Source organism: Protobothrops mucrosquamatus, unplaced genomic scaffold, assembly GCF_001527695.2.
Source record: "Protobothrops mucrosquamatus isolate PMUCROS unplaced genomic scaffold, P.Mucros_1.0 scaffold271, whole genome shotgun sequence".
Taxonomy (NCBI): Eukaryota; Metazoa; Chordata; class Lepidosauria; order Squamata; family Viperidae; genus Protobothrops; species Protobothrops mucrosquamatus.
In genome coordinates this window covers 672,410-693,474 of record NW_015386616.1, presented here as the reverse complement: position 1 = coordinate 693,474, position 21,065 = coordinate 672,410, and the positions used below count along the sequence as shown (strand labels likewise).

Sequence of the window (21,065 nt, the reverse complement as noted above, 5' to 3'; positions counted from 1 at the left end):
AGCACTGACTCTCATCTTACTGCTGTGGAACTTCTCTGTTCTCCTCCTTCCCTGCCACAGTGTAAATCAATCACTCTTTGCAAACTGCTTCTTTCACCTAATACAGGTGCACTTAATACAGCCTCTTTTTTACCCCCTGAAAAACTAAAAACAGTTAATTTCTTAATCAGTTAAATGAAATGGACAAAAATGAGACCTCCTTATTTAACCTTTTCTGAATTGAATTGGATTTGCCTCCTTAATATTCATATTTTTTTCACCACTTGACATAGTTTTGACACCTGTTACTTGTACAGCTATTGAGAGAGGCTGGGGTATAATAAAAGAGAGGCAAAGTAAATGCAGTGGAATTTATTTCAAACTAAATAATAAAGGGAAGAGTAATTATCAACACATTTCATGGAATCAAACATTGGAATGGGCTACTTAACTCCCTGGAAAGGCCTACTTAACTTTCTGCTCAGTGCAGAATCCCAGTGAAGACATTCTAGGTTAACTAGGCACTGTGTGAGTACATCCAGTGAAGGAAAGTCCACTATCATTCTGGGTAATTGGTTCCACTATCAAACTGCTCTTAAAGAAGCTTTTTGTAATGTTTTTTTGGAACAGGGGTGTCAAACTACCAGCCCATGGGCCGGTTGCATCATACAGAGGCCACACCCACTCCAGCTCCAGCAATGCAAAAAAAAAGTCACGATACGTCGTGACATGTCATGTGACGTAGTCAGTTTGACACCTGTGTTTTAGAACCTGCCTCCCTGTCATTAAATCCTTATTTAAATATAGACATGCTATTTATTAATGTATTTTATTGGTTTACTCTTAATGCAATCAGTTTATTGATTTCTGAAATTTCAGCAGGTTGAAGAACTGCATGTAATTACCCTATGTTCTATCCAAAGCCATTCCAATTGAATTCAACTAGTGTCCTCTTAGGAACAGCCTAAGACATTTTCTCAGATATTCTGATGACATTTAAAAAAAACAAAACTATCCATCCATGTTATTTTCTGAATGTTTTCTCTCCTCCCTGCCAATTTGTGCAGATACTCATTCCTTTTCCCAAAAGAGAGGGGGGATTTCTGTAGGTTTTAAAACTCACATTTTTACTTTATATTGCAAGGCTACAAACACATCTACTATTGGGACCATCTCTAGTTTTTCTGTCTATCTAAAAATAAAGCATTAAGGCCTGGTTCTTCCCCAGACACTAGGGACAGTTGAGTGAAAGTCCATTTTGATTGTTTTGTTTTGTTTGTATTTTATATTTATGTATTGTCAATGTTTAAAATTATATAGTTTAAGGGAGGGTCCTTTTAATTTATTGGTTTTTTTTTATGCTACTCAGTCATACAATTGAGTTGGGGAGCATTATAAATCTTATCTCTGACACACACACATTTTAAGCTATCCAACTCATAGTGACTCTGGGAAGTATGCAAGTTAAAGACAACATCCAATACAATAAATATCTAAAAGTAAAAACTAGGGACTAAAACACTAATACACCGATAAAAAATGGAAAGAAGGGCACATAACTAAGGCCGATTATCAGCAGATAGCCAGAACATACAAAGATGAAGTCAGGAAACAAACGCTAAGAATGAACAAAGACTCGCAACAGAAATCATGGATAATAAAAAAAAAGTTTCTTCCAACATATTAACAACAAGAAAAAAGTCAAGGAAACTGTAGGTCCACTAAAGAGAGAAGATGGCAAGGAAATAACAGGCAACAGGAGAAAGCAGAGCTGCTTAACTTATACTTTACATCAGTCTTCACAAAAAAAGCAACTATAGCCCAACATACCAAAAACATCACTGCAAAAGACAAATTATAAACAAAAATTAAAATAAGCAAGAAAATGGCAAGAGAACACCTATCTAACCTTGATGAATATAAATCACCAGGGTCTGACAGATTACATCCCAGAGTTCTGAAGGAGCTGGCAGATGTTATCTCAGAACCATTGCACCACATCTTTCAAAAATCCTGGAGCACCGGGGAAGTACCTGAGGACTGGAAAAGGACTGATATGGTTCCCATCTTCAAGAAAGGAAAAAAACAGACCCAGGAAACTACAGACCTGGGAAGATCCTAGAAAAGATAATTAAAAAACAGATCTGCGAACAACTAGAAGCAAACAAAGTTATAACTAGTAGCCACCACAGGTTTGTTAAAAACAGATCATGCCAAACCAATCTTATTTCATTCTTCATCAAAGTCACTAAACTAATAGACCAGTAAAATACTGTGGACATAGTATACTTAGATTTCAGTAAGGCATTTGATAAAGTAGATCACAACCTACTCCTTGGTAAGCTAGAAAAAGATGGAATAGACAACATCGCCACCAGATGGATCTGTAGCTGGCTGGTAAACTGTACTCAACGCATAGTCCTCAACAGCACTACATCCACATGGAGAGAAGTAAGCAGTGGGGTACCACAAGGTTCCGTCTTAGGCCCAGTACTCTTCAATATCTTCATAAATGACTTAGAAGAGGGAATTGAAGGGGAACTCATCAAATTTGCAGATGACACTAAACTGTCAGGAGCAGCCAATACCCCAGAAGACAAACTCAGGATCCAAAAAGATCTTGACAAACTTGAACAATGAGCCCTATCCAACAAAATTAGTTTCAATGTGGAGAAAAGCAAAGTTTTACATTTAGGTAGGAAAAAATCAAAGGTACAAGTACATATTGGGCAAGACCTGGCTTAAAAACAGTAACTGTGAGAGGGACCTTGGAGTCCTAGTGGACGATCACTTAACCATGAACCAGCAGTGTGCAGCAGCAGCCAAAAAAGCTAATACAATCCTGAGTTGTATAAACAGAGGCATAGAATCAAGATCACACAAGGTATTAGTACCACTTTATAAAATCCTAGTAAGACCACACCTGGAATACTGCAGCCAATTTTAGTCACTATATCACAAAAAAGATGCTGAGAGTTTGGAAAAAATTCAGAGATGAGCAACTAAGATTATCAAAGGCCTGGAGACTAAAATGTATGAAGAATGGCTGCAGGACTTGGGTTTGGCTAGTCTAAAGAAAAGAAGAAATAGACTTCTGGTGGAGACTGCTGCAGGGATGGCGGCATTTTTTAGCCGCCCGCCTGGGGCTGCGTCAGAGCTGGCAAGAAGCAGCGATCATCAGCTGCTTCTCAGCTTGGAACCTCGTCCCTCGGGCAAAGAGGGAGGGGTGAGCATGTCCGGATAGAGATAGAGCTCCCTCTCTCCCCCCTTTCTCCATGGGGGGTTGATAGGTGTGAGTTCTCTTGGAGTGACCTGAAAGAGGCGTGGGGTACCACGGAAACAAGGAAAAGGCCTCCTCGTTTCGGTCGACGTCGAAAGTGAAGACGAAAAACTTCTAAACACACTCTCACTTAAATGTTCGTCTGCCTTGACTTTGTCCTCCTTACCTAATATCCACTATATTTTGAAATTGAGTCTCTTATAATTTCGTAGAAGGAATAAAATTTTTTAAATTTAAGTAAGAAGAAAACGGCTGCTGAATTGCCGTTTCTTTGTACCAGAAGGCATTGCTAAGAAAAACTTTTATTCTTCTTCCGGTTACTGAATGGACAGAGATACATTGTAAAGAATTTTTCAGTTTATTGAAAGTATAAGTTTTTTTTCCCTTTTATCCTATATAATGAAGTTTTGAAAATGGTGTAAAAGGTACTGGAACCTCTGCCTTTTTTTTTTTTTTTTTTTTTAAAGAAAGCTGTGATTTTATCTTTAGTTATTTAAACTTCATAACAGTTTAAATTTAAAATGTCGACACTTTTATTTCACCCATCAATTACACTTAAAGACGTACAGGATATTTTGAAGCAGATAGTACAAGAAATTTTTACAGATTGTGTGGAGCTACGGGCGAATGAAAAGGCTGAAGGGATGGAGGATAGATTTCTAAAAGCAGAATTGGTTCAGAATGATATGCCACAATATGGAGACATGGAGACTGCTTTGAGAAGAGGATTGAATGATATGCAGGAAAAGCTGAGAGAGGAAGCTGCAGCAGATCAAGTTGTGGTTCCGGCGTGCGACCCTGGAGAAATTTTGAGAGAAAAAGCTTATAGAGTTTATATAGGGGCCGCACGTCAGAGAAACCTATCTGGAGATGTTGCTGTTTGTTTTTCTAGAAGATCCTGCTATAGTGAAGATACACAAGCTCTTTATCAACAGAGATTTCAGTTAACAATGCGATCTAAAAGAATGGAAGGAACGTTTGAACAAAGAAGGTATATAAATGAAAGAAGAGAGAGCAGTAAAATGGATTTTAATTGCAATATACCTATCTGCTTTGGAACTGGCGAAAGGAGTGAGATTGAAGGGACTATTTTTAAAACCTTTGACTTGGAATATTAATGATTTGAATTTGGAAAGAAAGAGAATATTTTATTATCTAAAACAATATAAAAATGAGGTGATGAGTTTGTAAGAAACTTATTGAAAGTATTTGAATATTGGAGGTTTCTTTTAAGGAATTATTCATTATGAAAGATTGAAATAGAGTTTTTATTTACTTTAAAAGACTGAAGTAGATTATACAAGGATAATTTTTTAAAAATTAGTTAAAGACTGTATTTAATTTGAAATAATATAAAAATGAGGTGATAAGCCTGTAAGAAATTTATTGAAAGTATTTGAATACTGGAGGTTATCAATTGGATTTAAAATATTTGAGAAATGTTTGTTGACTTGGGAATATGTTATCAGAACTTACTACAAAAAAAGAAAGAGAATATTTTATTATTTGAAGATATTTATATTATTTTAAAGGAGTATTTGAATTAAAGATTGTGATAGAGTTCATATAAAAGAATTTATAAAATTAAAGATTGTATGATTAAATGGGCTCAAAATATTTGAGAATCATATTGGAGATATGGGCAATAATTTGTATTATTATAGTTTTTTTTAAAGTGATAGATAAAGTTTACTTTGTAATTATTTTTATTGGGGATTATGGAAGATTTGAATTAAGAAATGAATAGCAGCAAGATGATTGGTTGTTTTTATTTTGTTGATTAATTTTAGATATTTGGGTTTAGTGAAGATGGATAGATTATATGTTTAGAGTCTAAATGTATATGCTTATATTTGATTGTTTTTATTTGAGTTAAAGTATGTTTATGTTTGATTGCTTTATATTCGGGTAGTAATATTTAGATTTCGGACGATGTGTGTTTAACCCTGTAATCAGTTCTGGGAAGTCCGGGGGGGAGGGGGTGAGAGCCTCCCATCTCTTTATTTTATTAATTCTCATAATTACATCTTTACTCATAATTTAATCCTCATAACTACATACCTCTTTATACCTTCCGCGAGCCAATTGTGGGGATTTGGCACAGGTTTCCCTCCCTCTCCTTCTCCAGAAGAGAGAGGAGGGAAGTAGGTAGGTAGTAGAAAAGAGGGCGGATGCGGGGAGGGGGTGAGCGCTCTAAACCGTGTCCATAGGAAGAGGAGAGGGAAGGAGGGGGGATGTGTAGGGAAGTTGGAGGAGAAAAGAGGGTGGACGCAGGGAGGGGGTGTTGCCGGGCTGCTTTGTAATACTAATGTATGTTTACGTTTGAATGTTAAAATTAATAATACTGAAGTTGTATCAATGTATGTTTATATTTGTATGGGGGGGTTATTTTGAAATTAATAAAATTTTAAAGCAAAAAAGAAAAGAAAAGAAGAAATAGAGGAGACATGATAGCAGTATTCCAGTATTTGAGGGGCTGCCACAAAGAAGAGGGGGTCACATTATTCACCAAAGCACCAGAGGGTAGGACAAGAAACAATGGTTGGAAACTGATCAAAAAGAGAAGCCACCTGGAATTAAGGAGAAACTTCCTGACAGTGAGGACAATTAACCAATGGAATAGTTTGCCCCCAGAAATCGTGGACGCTCCCGTCACTGGAGATTTTTAAGAAGAGGCTAGACAGTCACTTGTCTGAGATGGTATAGGTTCTCCTGCTTGACCAGGGGGCTGGACTAGAAGACCTCCAAGGTCCCTTTCAGCTCTATTCTATTCTAAGATTCTAATTCTTCCCAAGGGGACATACCATCTAACCCAGAAATTGAGTAGCATAATAGATCAGATGGAAATTTTGCATCAAATTCTTAGACATAGTAATGTATGCTAAAAGTCAAACTGATCCACTAAGGAAGCAGATTATGTTACAGGATACCTTCTATCAATTGTTTATTGTTATTGTGCTACCAACAATGGGAAGAGATTTGGCTTCAACACTAAAATGTCTAGTGTTGTCTCTGTTGCTTCTCCCTTCCAAGTTCTCAGTATCCTGTTAAAAGTCTGACATGGTGAAGGGAAAGCTAGTGGACAAATTTGATAAAATTTATAATTACAATGGACAGTGAATTTTTTCAGAAGAAATTTGTTAGACTCTGTTCAGCAGAAACATCACATTTGGACTGTAGGAAAAGGTGCTTTTGTGTAGATGATCAGAATATCTCTGGAAGATTTTCATATGTAATTTTTTTAAAATGATCATCTTGAGGGGTCCTTGGTGCTCTCTGAGTTAGATTGTTTTCTTGCAGACATTTCATTACTCAAACTTGGGTAATGAAATTTGGATAATGAAATGTCTGCAAGAAAACAACCAAATTCAGAGAGCATCAAGATCTCCTGATTTCAGTGCTGAGCTACACATATTCTCCTTTATTGATTGCTCATCTTGTCTGATAACAACCTATTGAATGATGCTGTTCACAGAATTAAAGTTATTTTGCAGGTTATAAGATATGCAGCATTAATAAAAATGGATTGCCCCAGAAACTGTTTTTGTCCACCAAATCCAATATTCAGTTACATTCTTTCCTTAAATTTTCTTTTCTTTTTTCTTTTTCTTTTTTTCTTTTTCAGCAGGGGGGGGGGAAGAGTGGTCATGTTTATTTTAATCACTAAAATGTATCAAGACTTTTTTCCTCTGCTGTATAACCATTACTACACTTGGTGTTTCCCCCTTCTATAATTTTATTTTATTGCCAAAAATGCTGAGGCAGCACCACAGTTGGGCACAAAGTGCAATCTCAACAATTATTGCTGTGCATTAGTACAATATACATAATTGTCAAGTTTACCTATTTTGTATCTATGACAGAAGCAACACACCATATTTTCCAGTTAGAGATGTGCATAAATGTTATGAAGAATATTTCATGAAAAACAAAAACACGTTCATGCACAAACACCACAGCAAACAATGCCAGTTAAATAAATGTGTTTTGCAGTTCCTAATCTTTTGTTCAGGATTTGCACAGAGGAACATCCTGATAGATGTGTTACCTATGCCAGTGTGTGTGTGTGTGTGTGTGTGTGTGTTATAAATGGTATACTTTTGTTATTTGAAATGAAAATTTGTGCCTTCCTTATTTTAAAAGGCAGGCTGAAGAAAGTAGTTATTCTGCTCAAGCAACATAAACAGATGTTGAAAGATAGGATGGTACATAGAGTTCCTAGAATCTCTTCATGATGGGTGCAGCATGACCTTGAAAATCTAGATCAATTATTGAGGCCATCTGTTTGGAGAGGGAGGGCTGTACTTTTACTCCCAAGACATTCCAGTGAGAATTAATTACTAATTAAAGTTGGGAAAGCTTCTGTATGCTCAGAATACCATGTCATATAAGGCAAAACATTGATATCATTGCCTTCTAAACAGAATTTCAATGCAGGAATGAGAGATATTGAAAATGAATCAAGGTAATTGCCAGCAGATTTCTTGGATTATCCATTGCAAACCAATTTCTGTTTCCTGAATTATTTTGTAATAGTTTCAGGATCTATTCCAAAACCTGGCGAAGGCAACATGAGTCTCTTAGCTATGGGAGACTTAGAACTTTTTGGCCTTAGTGACTATTGTTGTATTCTATAATTTCTTCTCTGAGAGGCAAAGAAGGACTTTGCACAGACTAGCCAGAGCAGAGAAATAATTAGCGTACTCTTTTCCAAATGTGTCTTCTCACTTTGCTTTGAGAACTAGAGATTAAGCAAAGGGGTTTGCAGAACTAAAGCAATGTAGATGTTACACAGAGCATCTGCCTGCATATTGCCATTGAGCAACTTAGCAAAGAGCCAAGCAACTGTGTATCTTCCAAGGGGAAGCACTGAACAGCTTGGCACTGCAGTAATGCAGTGGAGCTGACCTGGGCCCTGAAGTCTCTCCCTTCAAGCCTAATGTCATGTTTAGCACTAAACCTTGCACGTTGAGCTTTCTCATAATTAACATACTGAGTTGCATGAGAGTTTCAAAAATAAACCCCTCCAGCCTGTCTCATGCACTTCAGTTAGTTTACCACTTTTAAGGCATATTTGGGAGAGGAGATATGGGGGAAAGTTGAAAATGTTTTGTGCCTAGAATTGCCTTTTCAGCCTCAACTGATGATCAAGATAATATCTGCATGTAATTAGTTTCAAGTATGACTTGACATAATTTGGAAAGGGTAAAGAGAGAATAACCAGAGTCTTATGCCCTATTTTCTCCTCCGCCCAACAAATGACACATGCTCCTCTCTGGATGTAGATGTGTGGGATCTCTGAACGGACATTGCAGAATGCAAATATTGAGTCTGTTTTTCATGCCACATTTCACTACCCTGCCAGGCTGGCCATAACAGCTTCATTATGGGCTGTCACCAGCACCTGTCCTGAAAATGGCAGCGTCTAAGCATGGCATGCTGTACTCATTGGCTATACATTTACATTTATGCAAGTTATTTTAGAATAATACGATTCAGTCTTCCAGACATCATTGCAGAAAATATCAATGCTTGTTAAGCTATTAGAATGTTATTCATAACAAACTCATCATTCCCTCCCAAACTGGAACTACCCCACACATCAAGATCTGAAAGTCTATCTCCTGCTGAAACCCATTAGAGAAAGAGAGAGGTCTTTTTTTAATGTAAACTTTATAGCTCTTATACTCTCTTTCTTTTTAAAAAAAATTATGTTTGCTTGCACTATTCTCTGTGCTACTAACCTGACCATATTGTTTTCTGTTTGGGGTTGCTTTGCATGCCATTCTTTCTTCTTGGCTGAGAGGCAAGTGGTTGCTCCTCTTCCTTTCTATGATTCAGGTACCTCACTCTTTCCTTTCCAGGTTCTTCCAGTTCTTTTAACATGTCAAACTCTGGAGATTTGTTCATGAGCGTGCAGTCACTCAATGGGGATTCTTACCAAGGGGCCCAGGTTGGAGCCAACGTGCAGTCACAGGTAGGGATCCTTCGGATTTACTGCCAGTGAATGCATCAGGGTCAGAATGAAGGGCTTGGATCCTATTGACTTCCCCCATTAGTGTCCTAAGAGAGGAATTAAACTCAACAACCATCAAATCCATAAAAATGAAACAAAAGGAAAAAAACAGCAGGGAAAAAATGAGGAATGTGTGTACATTTTCTGAATGCATTTGGCTCTGACTTCATAGGAGGAAAATCAAAATTTTGAATGAAAAAGAGTGCTAATTTGCTTAGTGAGTTTTCTGGGAGAAGGGCTCATATATTTATACACTGAATTTATTATTCAGTCTTCCATATTTTTATCTTCTGCCTAGTTTAATAATAAGAGAATGCTGGTACATTACTGAAGGGCCTTAGTCCTATTTCAATATCATACCAAATCCTGCCATCCTTTCTCAGAAACCAGTTTGATAAGCAAGAGGGTAAAAAAATCAAGTCAGAAACAAACAGTTTACTATTGAGGCAGTAGTTAAAACAGAACAGGTATTGCCATTATAGCCTCTTGAGTATTCATATTTTTTTCTGGAATCTTCTGCCTGTGCCTCATCTCATTTGGGATTCCCTACCACATCTCACTGGGGTTCTTAATAATATTGCCAACTATCCAAAAATGTCCATCTTTTGACAGTGCTGCTAAAATCAGTGCAGATTGTACTGTTAGACTGAAAGTGCAGAGTGCCTACAGCAGTAACAAATAAGAGAAATGGATGAGGCTGAGATCCATGGGAACTCACATAGGGTCACTTATACCTTCAGTTGCAGGTGGCATTGAGAAATCCTGGGTTATGTAATTGATGAGTAAATAATAGACTTAACAGATTAGGAAAAAGTTTCTTCTTTCTGCATAATTGGTAAGGCTGCCAAAGAAATTTCCAAATATATTTTCTTCTTGGTCATTTTAAAATCCAGCATAATAGATTGTGTTGTCTGTACACAGTAGATGGGGATATGGATGGGAGGCAGCTTCACTTTTTACTCTTTAAAGTGATCATAGGGAAATCTGTGAACTCATATTACAATGACTTCCAAAGAAATCCTTCTTTTCTAATAAACATGTTCCTAATTCTTTCTTTGTTGTTGGTCTGTTTAGGTGGATACCCTTCGCCATGTTATCAGCCAGACAGGAGGATACAGTGACGGGCTCACAGCAAGTCAGATGTATAGTCCGCAGGGCATCAGTGTAAGAAAAATAGGCTTCCTTTTCTCTGTTTCTTTTTCTACTCCTCCTTTTTCTTTTTGTTCTCTTGCTCCCAATTATTTCAAAGCCATAGGGCTCAAAATGCCACTTAGAAGGACTTATCTTAGCTTTACGGTCACCTAGTTTATTGCTTTTGTATCGGTCCTGCCAATGGCAGAATTCTAGCTGCAAAAAAGTGGCAAGTGCGCAGGCCTTGTACAGGCAGCTGGCGTCTACAGCTGTCAGACAGAATCAGCATTCACATGGCACCTGCGGCCACTTGCGTTCTGCTGAGAGGGGCTGCTAAACAGGTGACACCTATTGCAGTGGCAATAGGGTATATCACCACAAAGCAGGACGCAGACATCTCCAAAAAGATGGCCAAAGGCTGAGGCCCAATTCAGCTGAACATGCCATCAAAAAATAGAATAGTTCTCTCTCCCACTCCAATCACTGTCAAAGAACAAAACAGATGACTACCCGATTAATAAGCAGGCTGATAATTATAACAATAATTATTGTTATAATGCAACAACTAAAGAAAGAAAAAGAAAGCTGGAGTGGAATGGAGACATCTTCTACTTGTTCTGAGGTGCGCTGTCTGCTTGTGACTAGCATGAAAATTCATAGCGACAAGCTGTGTCTTACGGAGTGAAATTGATCAGACAGTCACAAGGAGAACGGAATGTAGATTTGGGACAGCAATCCAACTTCATTTCTCAGATCAATCATCTACCATCTCAATAGTGATGACAGAAAACTGGGACAAGAAGGCAGCCTGGAAAAGGAGGCTGCCACAAACAATGTTGGGACTTCTTTCTGCCACTTTTAAAGGTCAAAAAGAGAGCTCTACTCAAGGGGTGACCTAAAACTAGTAGAAGGATAAAATGTGTTTTGCTTCTTTGTTTTCATACATGCCTTGGACAATGCAAATGCCAGGTTTTTTTGTGGAGGGAGGTTTACAGGTTTCTTACTCATCTATTCCAGAAAATTCAGGAATTTTGTTCCCTTTAATGCTCAAAGCTTTGCTGAACTAAACAAATCTTTTGTCAATGGGACTATACGGCATACCATCACTGAGGGTGGGCATTCTCTATGAGTTTGTATCAATTTCAAACAAAAGCATCAAGGGTAAGATATTATGTGAGGCAATTCATGACAACTGCTTGCCAAGACTGTATATCTTTCATTATGTTCTTTGTTTGTTTTGAGCTATACAGAATTGTAGGCAGAAAAATCCAGATATTTAAATACTCAGGTTTAGAGGTCCACCTGTACAGATTTCCGATCAACTGTTCAGTCATGAGAATGTTTGGTTTTGCTTTGGTGGTGGGGTATTGCTGAAGGTAACATAGTTGATTCAGAGCTATTGTACACACTGAAGACTCATTTTACAGAAACAGGACAGTCGCATAGGCTGCCCACACAACATTATTCACATATAAAGTGGAAGGAGGGATATTTAATGAGACCCCCTTTCCACCTTGTTTCTTGCCAAGCACTTTCATTCCAGATTGGCTTATTTTGGCAGATAAGATTAAGCCTGAAAAAAATACCTACAAGTAAGGAAGATGCTCCCTTCAACCAAGGCTTTTATAATGTTAAAATTAGATTTTCCCTCCCACTTTATGTGAGTGAGGCAGACATGTAAACATGCTTGACATAGCCTTCAATCTGTCAACTCAGCCTATACCTCTGTCCCTGCAGGCACTTTTCTCCTAGCCTTATTCTGATACCAAAGTTAGATGGATGGCGTAAAAGGACTTCAGGTGGTCTAGTGGGAAGAGGTAAGGTGGGGAGGAAGAGATTTCAATTTCTTAATTAAAAAATGAGAAGACAGTGTGCTGCAGAACAAACAGCCTGCCCTCAGCATCATCTTTATTTTGAGAAATGCTATGGGCCCCATGCAGGCCCAATAGGCATTTTTAGAATAGAAAAAGTGATTGCAACCCTATACTTTAAAAAAAAATGCTCATCTGCCCAGCAAAATACAGATGCTGTAAACTGCAATGTATCTTGAGAAAGGCTGGCTAGATGAGCAAGTTAGGGAAGATGATGGGGAGCTCTCACCAGTATGTCTTCTGATAAATGGTATTTTGGAATTAGTTATGTCTATTATGGCAGCCATTTTATACTATGCAAATCTCATGGCAGCCCTTTTCTTAGAATATTTTCAAAGTTCTCGGAATTTAAAAAATGCTCACCAGCCCCAAATAGGGGCATTCTTTTGTATTGGTGAGAATATGTCTTCATGGGCATTTCACTTTGATCCCTATCACCCCAACATACTCTGCTGTAGTGAATGTCCTTTAATGGTTATATATTGCAATATTTCATCAATATTTATATCAGTATTCCAAAAAAACAGAAGGGATGGATGGATGGATGGATGGATGGATGGATGGATGGATGGATGGATGAATGGATGGATTGGCTCCTCATTAAGAATTGGGGAAAACACAGATTGGTAAAATGGAAGAGCAGAAAGAGCAGTCAACAGATTGAACTGTTGTGTTATTTGAATTATTTTTCAATCCAAACCAGCTGCATCTGAATAATACAGTACTTGTATCCTATTAGCACCATGTCTGATGTCACCAGGCGGAACAGCAAAGCAATCTGAAGCAAATGCAACTGAACATGTGCAGACAATTATGTCTGCTTATATAAAGCCATTGCAAAAAATAGGCTTGAAAATGCCACATGAAAGAGTCAATCATTTTATATTAACCTTTGTGTTAGTTTAATTCATTTCCATTCTGGCTCTTTAATGCTGAAGAATAAATGAATCAGTGATGGATCATGACAAGATATGATACTTATCTACAAACAAACCTTACCCTCACACACACCCCAAGAACTGATCTCCAGAACAGAGTGAGGGAAAGTGGGGGAGAGAGAGGGAAGGAGGATGGGAGAGAGAGAGAGAGAGAGAGAGAGAGAGAGAGAGAGAGAGAGAGAGAGAGAGAGAGAGAATGACTTGAAGAAGGGAGTATCAACTACCTGCACATTACATAAAGCACTGGGTGTCATGTACAGGAGAATCACCTGTGAAATAACCAAATATGCAAAGGAAATTGGAATGAAAAGCATGAGTAGATGTATTATATTATTATACATGACCCTAAACAAGTAGAAAAAGAAATCTTTATTTCTATGTATAGTACAAAAATAATATAATTAACTGATGAAACATTTAAAACAGATCAAAGAAAGTACGTATACAAGTAAATTACGGAATTTTCTATCACAAGAGCAAATTAAGTTTCTGGCATCAGGTAATCCTCAGACCATTTATTCAGTGACAGTAATTATAACAGTGCTAAATAAAGGAAGTTTCGACCCATGCCTGAAGTTACAGCAGCACAAACACAGTCACATGATAAAAAATGTGAGTGCTTGGCAGTGCACCCGCCCTTACAACTACAAGGGTGCTGCAACTTTGTACGAAAAGAGCAGGGATAGCTGGGGAGCGGAATTAAATGCATCATCAGCTTAGAGTTGTTGTGTTCCCACAAGTGCTCCAAGTCCAATCCCTCCTGAATTCTGTTGACTCTGATCTGGTGCCAATTTAGTATTGCACTTTAGTTGACCAGATTCTTGTGCAAAGGCTTGAATAAATCTTCTATGCTGCAATCCTATGAATGGTCTTGATTCTTTGCACCTGTCAACTTCCCCCCCACACCAATAAAGTCAAGGCCTGGGGCAGTGGCAAGTCCCTTGGTGCTGTTATCAGGTGCCACTATGCAGGGTGCCCTAAATTTGGGGGGAGGGTGCTAGATAGACAGGTGTGGGGACTTAGGTGGCATTCCTCACTGGCAGAGGTGAAATTGAAGCCTAGGGTTGTGGCAGGTGGCTGTGACTGCTGAAGGCCCCAGGTCAGAGTGACATGCCACAAGGTCAGGCTAGGGTGGCTGCAGCTATGCACCATACTCAGCAACTCTACATATACCTCATGCAGGGCCTCCCACTCCCCTTGAGGCACCCCTGTGCTCTGCTTAATAATCAGAGATCCAGTTTGATGTAGTGGTTAAGGTGCTGGTTTAAAAATGAGGACCCCACCTTAGGCATGAAAACCAGCTGAGTGACTTTGAGCCAGTCATTCTCTCAACCCATCTCATAGGGTTGTTGTTGTGGGGAAAATAGAAGGGGGAAGGTATGCTTGCTGCCTTGAGTTAGTTATTAAGTAACAAAGGCAGAATAAATATCTAATTAAAACATAATAAAGCTTCCTGATCACTTAATGTCCACAACTGGAATATTGGGATTGTTATAGTTGAGTGAAGTAGTCATGTGGGTGTCTTGCTTAATGACTGCCTCACTCAACAACTGAGATTATGGGCACAATTGTGATCATAGTTCAAGGGCCAGAGCAATTAGCAGGAAGGGATGATGCTAATTTGGAATACCATGTATGTTATATTAGTATAATATTATGCAAGAAGGATCCCGAGAGAGGGGGGAGAGAAGCTACCTAGGGAACAATCAGAGAATGTATAGCCTGCAGCTGCATAGGAGGCAGAGAAAGAGGCTTTAGAAGGGATCCTCCCTAGCTTGTCAGGCTGTAAGGAAACAGTGGGACATCTATGCTTTCGGATTTGCAAATTAATGTAGCTTTACACTAAATTAGAAGTTGCTCATCTGGTCTGTTTCTTATCTACTATAGCTGGGAATTGACAATCAACAAAATGGGTGAAGTTAATTCAACAATACCTTATACATAGGTATAGCTTTGATCTTGGAAGAGATGGTTACTACATCTCTCCTCCAGAATCATTTTTGGTACAGCATTAAATCTTGTGAAATAAATAAAACAGAAATAAATGATCTGCAAGGAGGAAAGAGGATATTATATAAATATTTAGTAGTAGAAATATATCTGTTCCAAAGGCTGATGAGTAATCAGTAATTATGTTCATGTAAATTAAAATCCAGAATACATTGCTTGACATGATCCTAATTCAGGTTATTTCATTATTTTGCCTTTTCAAGGAAAATTTAGGTTTTTGGGTTTTTTTAGATTTTCATTGGCTGCTAGCCATCCTCCTACTGTAGGTAATCTCCATGTCAACAGAGGGAAAGACAGTACCAGTTGAGAGGGGGGCAAGGCTTTTATTCAAATACAAGTCTTGACAGTAATAGAAACAGGATACCAAACGAGAGCCCCTCTTTGGTATGTTGTATTACGACCCCAATTAAATAAGTTTTACATTTAATTGGCAATTCCTACAGATTTTCATTTTCATTAATCTCTCATTTTTTTATTAGTAAGAAGCAAGATGACAGCCCGTTTGGTGTTGTGGTTAAGGCACCAGACTAGAAACTGGGAGACTGTGGGTTCTAGTCCCACCTTGGGCATGAAGCCAGCTGCTTGACTTTGGGCCAGTCACTTTCTCTCAGCCCTAGGAAGGAGCCAATGGCAAACCACTTCTGAAAAACCTTGCCAAGAAAATTGAAGGGACTTGTCCAGGCAATCGCCAGGAGTCAACAATAACTTGAAGAGACAAAACAAACCAGAAAAAGGCAGGAAGCATGCTTTGCTTATGTTGATGCATACCTGCATTAAAGTATACACCATCTTAGAAGAGGCATTATCTTCTATCTGTGAATGAAAAGGAGAGAATGCTCCTTTAAGAAGCTGATTAATTTAAATTCTCATTTTTTGTAAAGTAAGTACATTGTGATATTTTTACTACTGCCTTATTAATTGAAATACAATTTCAATAAAATATTTTACTATTCTAGTCAACTATTAGATTAAATGTTGGGAAACTTGTTCCAGTATCATCTTCGATGAGCAAACCTTTGAGGCAGTTGAAGTTCTCACTTAGTCTACAATGACAGTAAGCTGTTGCTGGTTTTTTAGATTCCTTAGTCTCACCTTCAGTTTTGTTGTTTGATAATTCCATTTTAGCCACATAATCCAAAGACAGTTTTTCCATTTCATATTTTGCAGCAAATACCTGAAACAGATTCCTTTGCCTCCCCAGAACCGGATCTAGAATTAGGGTCAAACTAAACATTACTTGAAAAAAGATGATATCAAGTGTATTTGCATTACTCAAATAGAAGGTCAGGAATCTGCAGGCATGAATGGTTGCTTATCTAAATTGGACCTTGCAAGATACCAAGACTTAGTATTTTCTTACTTTTGCCTAATATATTAGACTGGCTTTCTTTAATAGAAAAGATCTTCTTGTTTCCTAATAAGTTGCACAAATGCAGCAGGCAGGTGTAGATTTGGAATATATTCTTTTGCAAATTGGGTAGAGGCCAGATAGATTGCCTGAGACATCTGATTAAGAAATCCAATATAAGTTACTGGAATTGGACTTCTTGTGCATAAATGATCCATAAATGATCCATAAATGATTACTTTAAGGGTTTTCTGTTTGCTTTTTTTTTTTTTGGTAGAAACTGGGTGAAATTTGCAGATGAGCTAGGACTAGGACTGATAGGTTCATGTCTTCTAACTGTGACTGAAATTGGTGCAGAGAGCTGTGAGCACATTCTTTTAAAAATGGCTTTTGATATGTATGTTCTCTCTCCCCCCCTATGTGTAATTTGATGATGGGAAATGATATACAGTTGTAATAAACGTTTCTGTGCAAAATTTAGAGTGGGAGAGGGGAAGAGAAAGCATGTTCTGAGGAATGAAGATTTCTCATCTTGGTATGACACAGAATTATATTACAGTTATGTAGGAACCATGGTGGCACAGTGGTTAGAATGCCCTATTGCAGGCTAACTCTGTCCACTGCAAGGAGCTCAGTGCTGACCAGCTTAAAATTTACTCAGCCTTCCATCCTTCTGAGGTTGGTAACATGGGGGTCCAGATTGTTGGGGACAATACGCTAATGTTGTAAACCGCTCAGAGAGTGCTATAAAGCACTGTGTAGCAGTATATAAGTCTAAATGCTATTGCATCCATGTTCCACAGCATGTGGCAGTCTCCATGTGAATCCTAGATTTATTCTCCATAACTTTTCTATTGTAAGGAGAGAGCTTCCGGAGAGGATCCAGCAGTGCTTGAAGTTACTCAGAATTAGTCCCTGAACAACATGTCTAGGAAATCAATAATAAAATCGCACCTGAAACAACAATCTTATGTCAGCTCTGAAATTGCATGGGGGATGAGGACAAAAACAATAGCATGTGAGGCCAGCAAACAATCTAATAATTAAGTGGCAGTTGAATGGAGCTACTGTACCTTCTCATTTGGTGGTAGGGCTGGTGTCTGGTGGGAAAGCGCCAAAGTTTTCTCCCCAAAGTGAAAATTGGACATATATGTTGAGTTCACTTATTTCCTAAAGATTCTGTGTCTTTCAAAGGCACTGGGGGCAACTGAGCATCTCCCCAGCAATGAGGAAGGGCATGTTCTTGATTCTCAGAGCATCTCTTCAGAAACCCTGGAATGGGGGTAAATAATTTAAATAATAAGAATGTCTGTGTTGTACAAAGATTATATCTATTCCTCCTGTTTAATTGGGCAACTGCAATAAAGCCCTTTCTAAAAATAATTTCAGTGCACAATAGAAGACTCTTCCCTCCCTCCCTCTTTTCTTTTGATTCTTATAATGACCCTGCAAACACTAAATGTCATTTGAGTGCATTAAGCAGCAAACTCTCCAGTGACATAGCAATTACAGTTCTGAAATAGATTTGGTGTGTCATTGAAGATAAGGGTTTTGAAAGTTTCTGTTGTGATTATAGCTTGTAACTCCCACAAATAACAGGCTTCAAAATAAGAGGCTGCCAACAGGGCCATTGTGGTGTTCCCTCAGTGATGGCACGTAAATTGCTATTAATGTCCTGAGTGTACTTGAATATGCCAGTCTCCGGGCGGCAGCGTTGGCTCAGTGTCTCTCTTTATGCAGCTTGTCATTGTTGAGCTGATAATCTTCGGTAATTGCTGCTGCCTCTTGCAGTGGTCAGAAAGTGGAAGTGCATGAGCTGGTTGCATCTTCCAGGAGATAGTAAACAATGAGCTGCCTCTGTCCTGTAAATAATGTGGGAGCAGAGCAAGCTGGGTAGATGTGCAGTCCCTGCAGATATGGTTTGCTGTTACCTGTCTCTGTTTGGGGAATGAGAGTGATCCTTCTTAGGCTTGAAAATCTGTAAACCACAATATCCAGAAACACCAGCCATCCGGGCAAATGGGCTAGTCGAACTTTAGCCAACCTTTTGGAAGTAATTGCCTTAATTTTGTATCAAAAAGGTGCACTCCTGAAGACTGAGGGCAGAGCAGAACTTTGCAGTTCTGGAAATCACTTAGACATGACAGATATTACAAGTGGGGAAAACAAAACTTCAAACTGGGTTTTATATCTGGTTTGTATCAAATGCATAGAGTAATGTGATCATGTGAGGAGAATTCTATCAGAGGTGGGAGCTCAAAAGAGATCACAGATTAGTTGTTCATTGGCAGGAACCGTTGTCCTTTTCATCAGAATGTGAATAGGCATTTCAGTGAATAGAACTTAATCATCCTTAGCAAAGGTTAGTATCTGTCCCTGCTTGATGTACTTCAGTTGGTCAAAATACTGATAATCCTTGAGATTTATTTGTTAAGACAGCTTGGCCCTGTATATGGCCTTTTGTTTGTTTGTTTGTTTTTGTCCATGCTAATTTTCAGCCACATGACAGCAGGCTGAGCTGATCAGATGATCCTTGAAAATAGGTTCTTTATTTAGCATGGAGTTGGGGCAGGGGGCATTGATCACGGTTTCTTATATTTTCAGGGATTTCAATTAAGCACAAAAATTTATTTGTGCTGCATACACACATTTCAGCCTTCAAGAACAGACTTTAAAATGTGCTGCTATGAAACTCTTGGAATGAGATCTTTAAACAGGCAATATTTCTTTCTTTTCTTTTCCTTTCCTTTTCCTTTGGATATAGCACTCAGGCATTCAATAGTTCATGATTTGCAATTTATTATGGGAATACTTAGTTGAAAAATATTGGTATGAGATAATAGAAGTATTCTACAATATGTGTAATATGCAATTTATAATGACTTAAAATTAAATTAAATATTAGTCATGTCTTTAAAGAAGAATGAACTTGGTGTGTTTTATTTTGGAGAAAAGCAGCTCTAATATAGAATTTTATTTGCTCTGGATTGTATCTGACATTTCTGTTGAGTTTAAAATTATTCATTTCTTGTGAGGTAATGATGGTCAGTCTTTCTCAGCTGCTCACAGGAACCTCCCTTATTCTATCTCTTCTCTCTTTGGCATTTCTCCACTGAATCCTCTCCTACTCTCATTCCCTTCTCTCCTTCAAGCTTGCTCTACAGAAACCTCTCTATCTCTATCCCCCCCCCTCTCCATCCGGCTTACCTCACCAAAAAGAATAAAAACAAACCCAACCAACCTCCTCCCTCACTCTCCGTCTGTCTGGCTTGCCACACAGAAACCAGGAATAAAAAAAAAACCTTTTTGCCAACTTCCTACCTCACTCTCCCTCTTCTTGGCTTGCCTCTCCAGAGAAAGAATAAAAAGCCTTTTTGCCAACTTTCTACCTCGCTCTCCCTCCTTCTGGCTCGCCTCTCGGAAAAGAGAAAATAAAATCTTCTTTCCCCCACAGTCAATCTCCACCTTTAAAAATCCGTCCCCAAGAGCCTTGCCCTGCCACCAGCCACCGCGGAGGCTGCCGGAGCTCCCGAACTCTCTGCCAAATCCACAGAGCTCCAGCAAAGCCTCCCAGCCAGCGCTGATCCCCCTCCCCCTCCCTCTCTACTACACACTCCCCCCACCCAAAAATTCTTTGGTCCCCCAAAGAGTGAGAAATGCTTACCAAGAGTCTGGGTGTCCAAGGATGGATCAGAATTTTGTCTAGCAGTAAGTACTGCCTCTTCTGTGCTGTGGCCGAGAGCATCATATGTCAGTCTTCTAACTGGATGTATCACTCATTTTGATCTCTGTACTTTGGATTTGGCTGTAATGAATGAGTCATCCTCCTGGGACTTTCCGCACCCAAAAATCTCCGGGATTGAAGGTCCATTCACTGGTTCTGGTTGTTGTGAGGCATGTGAAAGGATTGAGACTGTCTCCATAGGCTCCTCCAGCCCATGATCCCCTGGAGCTGGTGGCACTCTCTACAATTCTGGCAGCTCCTCAGACTGCTTGTCAGCCTTCCACTCAGGTTCTCTAAGAACTTCTCTCCATTCCCAAGTTTCAGATACAAACTCAGGAGCATCTGGCCTGAGCTGCTCAAACCCCATTTCAGTGTCTGATACAGGGGGAGCTGTTGCAATATTTTCCAATGACCATAATCAGTTCATACAACCCTCTTCCTCTTCTGTGTCCTCCTCTTCTCCTTTCACAGATGAATCAGGTTGTGCTCGAGTCACTAGTCTCCTCCTTGTCGGGCAGAGTTCAGTTGCTTTTGGAGCAGATGCTGAGAGACTCATATCGCCTCATTTAGAGGCAATAGATGATTTCGGTGCCATGCCTTCAGAGGCCTGAGCTCCCTTCTGGTCAAATCTGGTACACTGGCAATCCATGTAGCTTCTCACTGACAATGTATGACTGAGAACTCCATCGGTCTGCTAGTTTATGCTTCCCAGGAATGCCCAGATGTCTCAGTAATACCCGATCACCAGGTTGCAAATCTTTTTTTTTT

The 21,065-nt window shown here is 38.9% G+C and overlaps 1 protein-coding gene across 1 annotated transcript in view; it reads left to right on the top strand.

The window, feature by feature from the left end:
* The window catches only part of LOC107286310 (pre-B-cell leukemia transcription factor 1), a 76,126-nt gene that overhangs the window by 25,603 nt on the left and 29,458 nt on the right, over positions 1-21,065 (top strand). The window contains exons 5-6 of the mRNA XM_015814659.1: positions 9,124-9,236; positions 10,350-10,439. Of these exons, the coding sequence (XP_015670145.1) occupies positions 9,124-9,236; positions 10,350-10,439 (203 nt within the window). The remainder of the gene's footprint in view (positions 1-9,123; positions 9,237-10,349; positions 10,440-21,065) is intronic.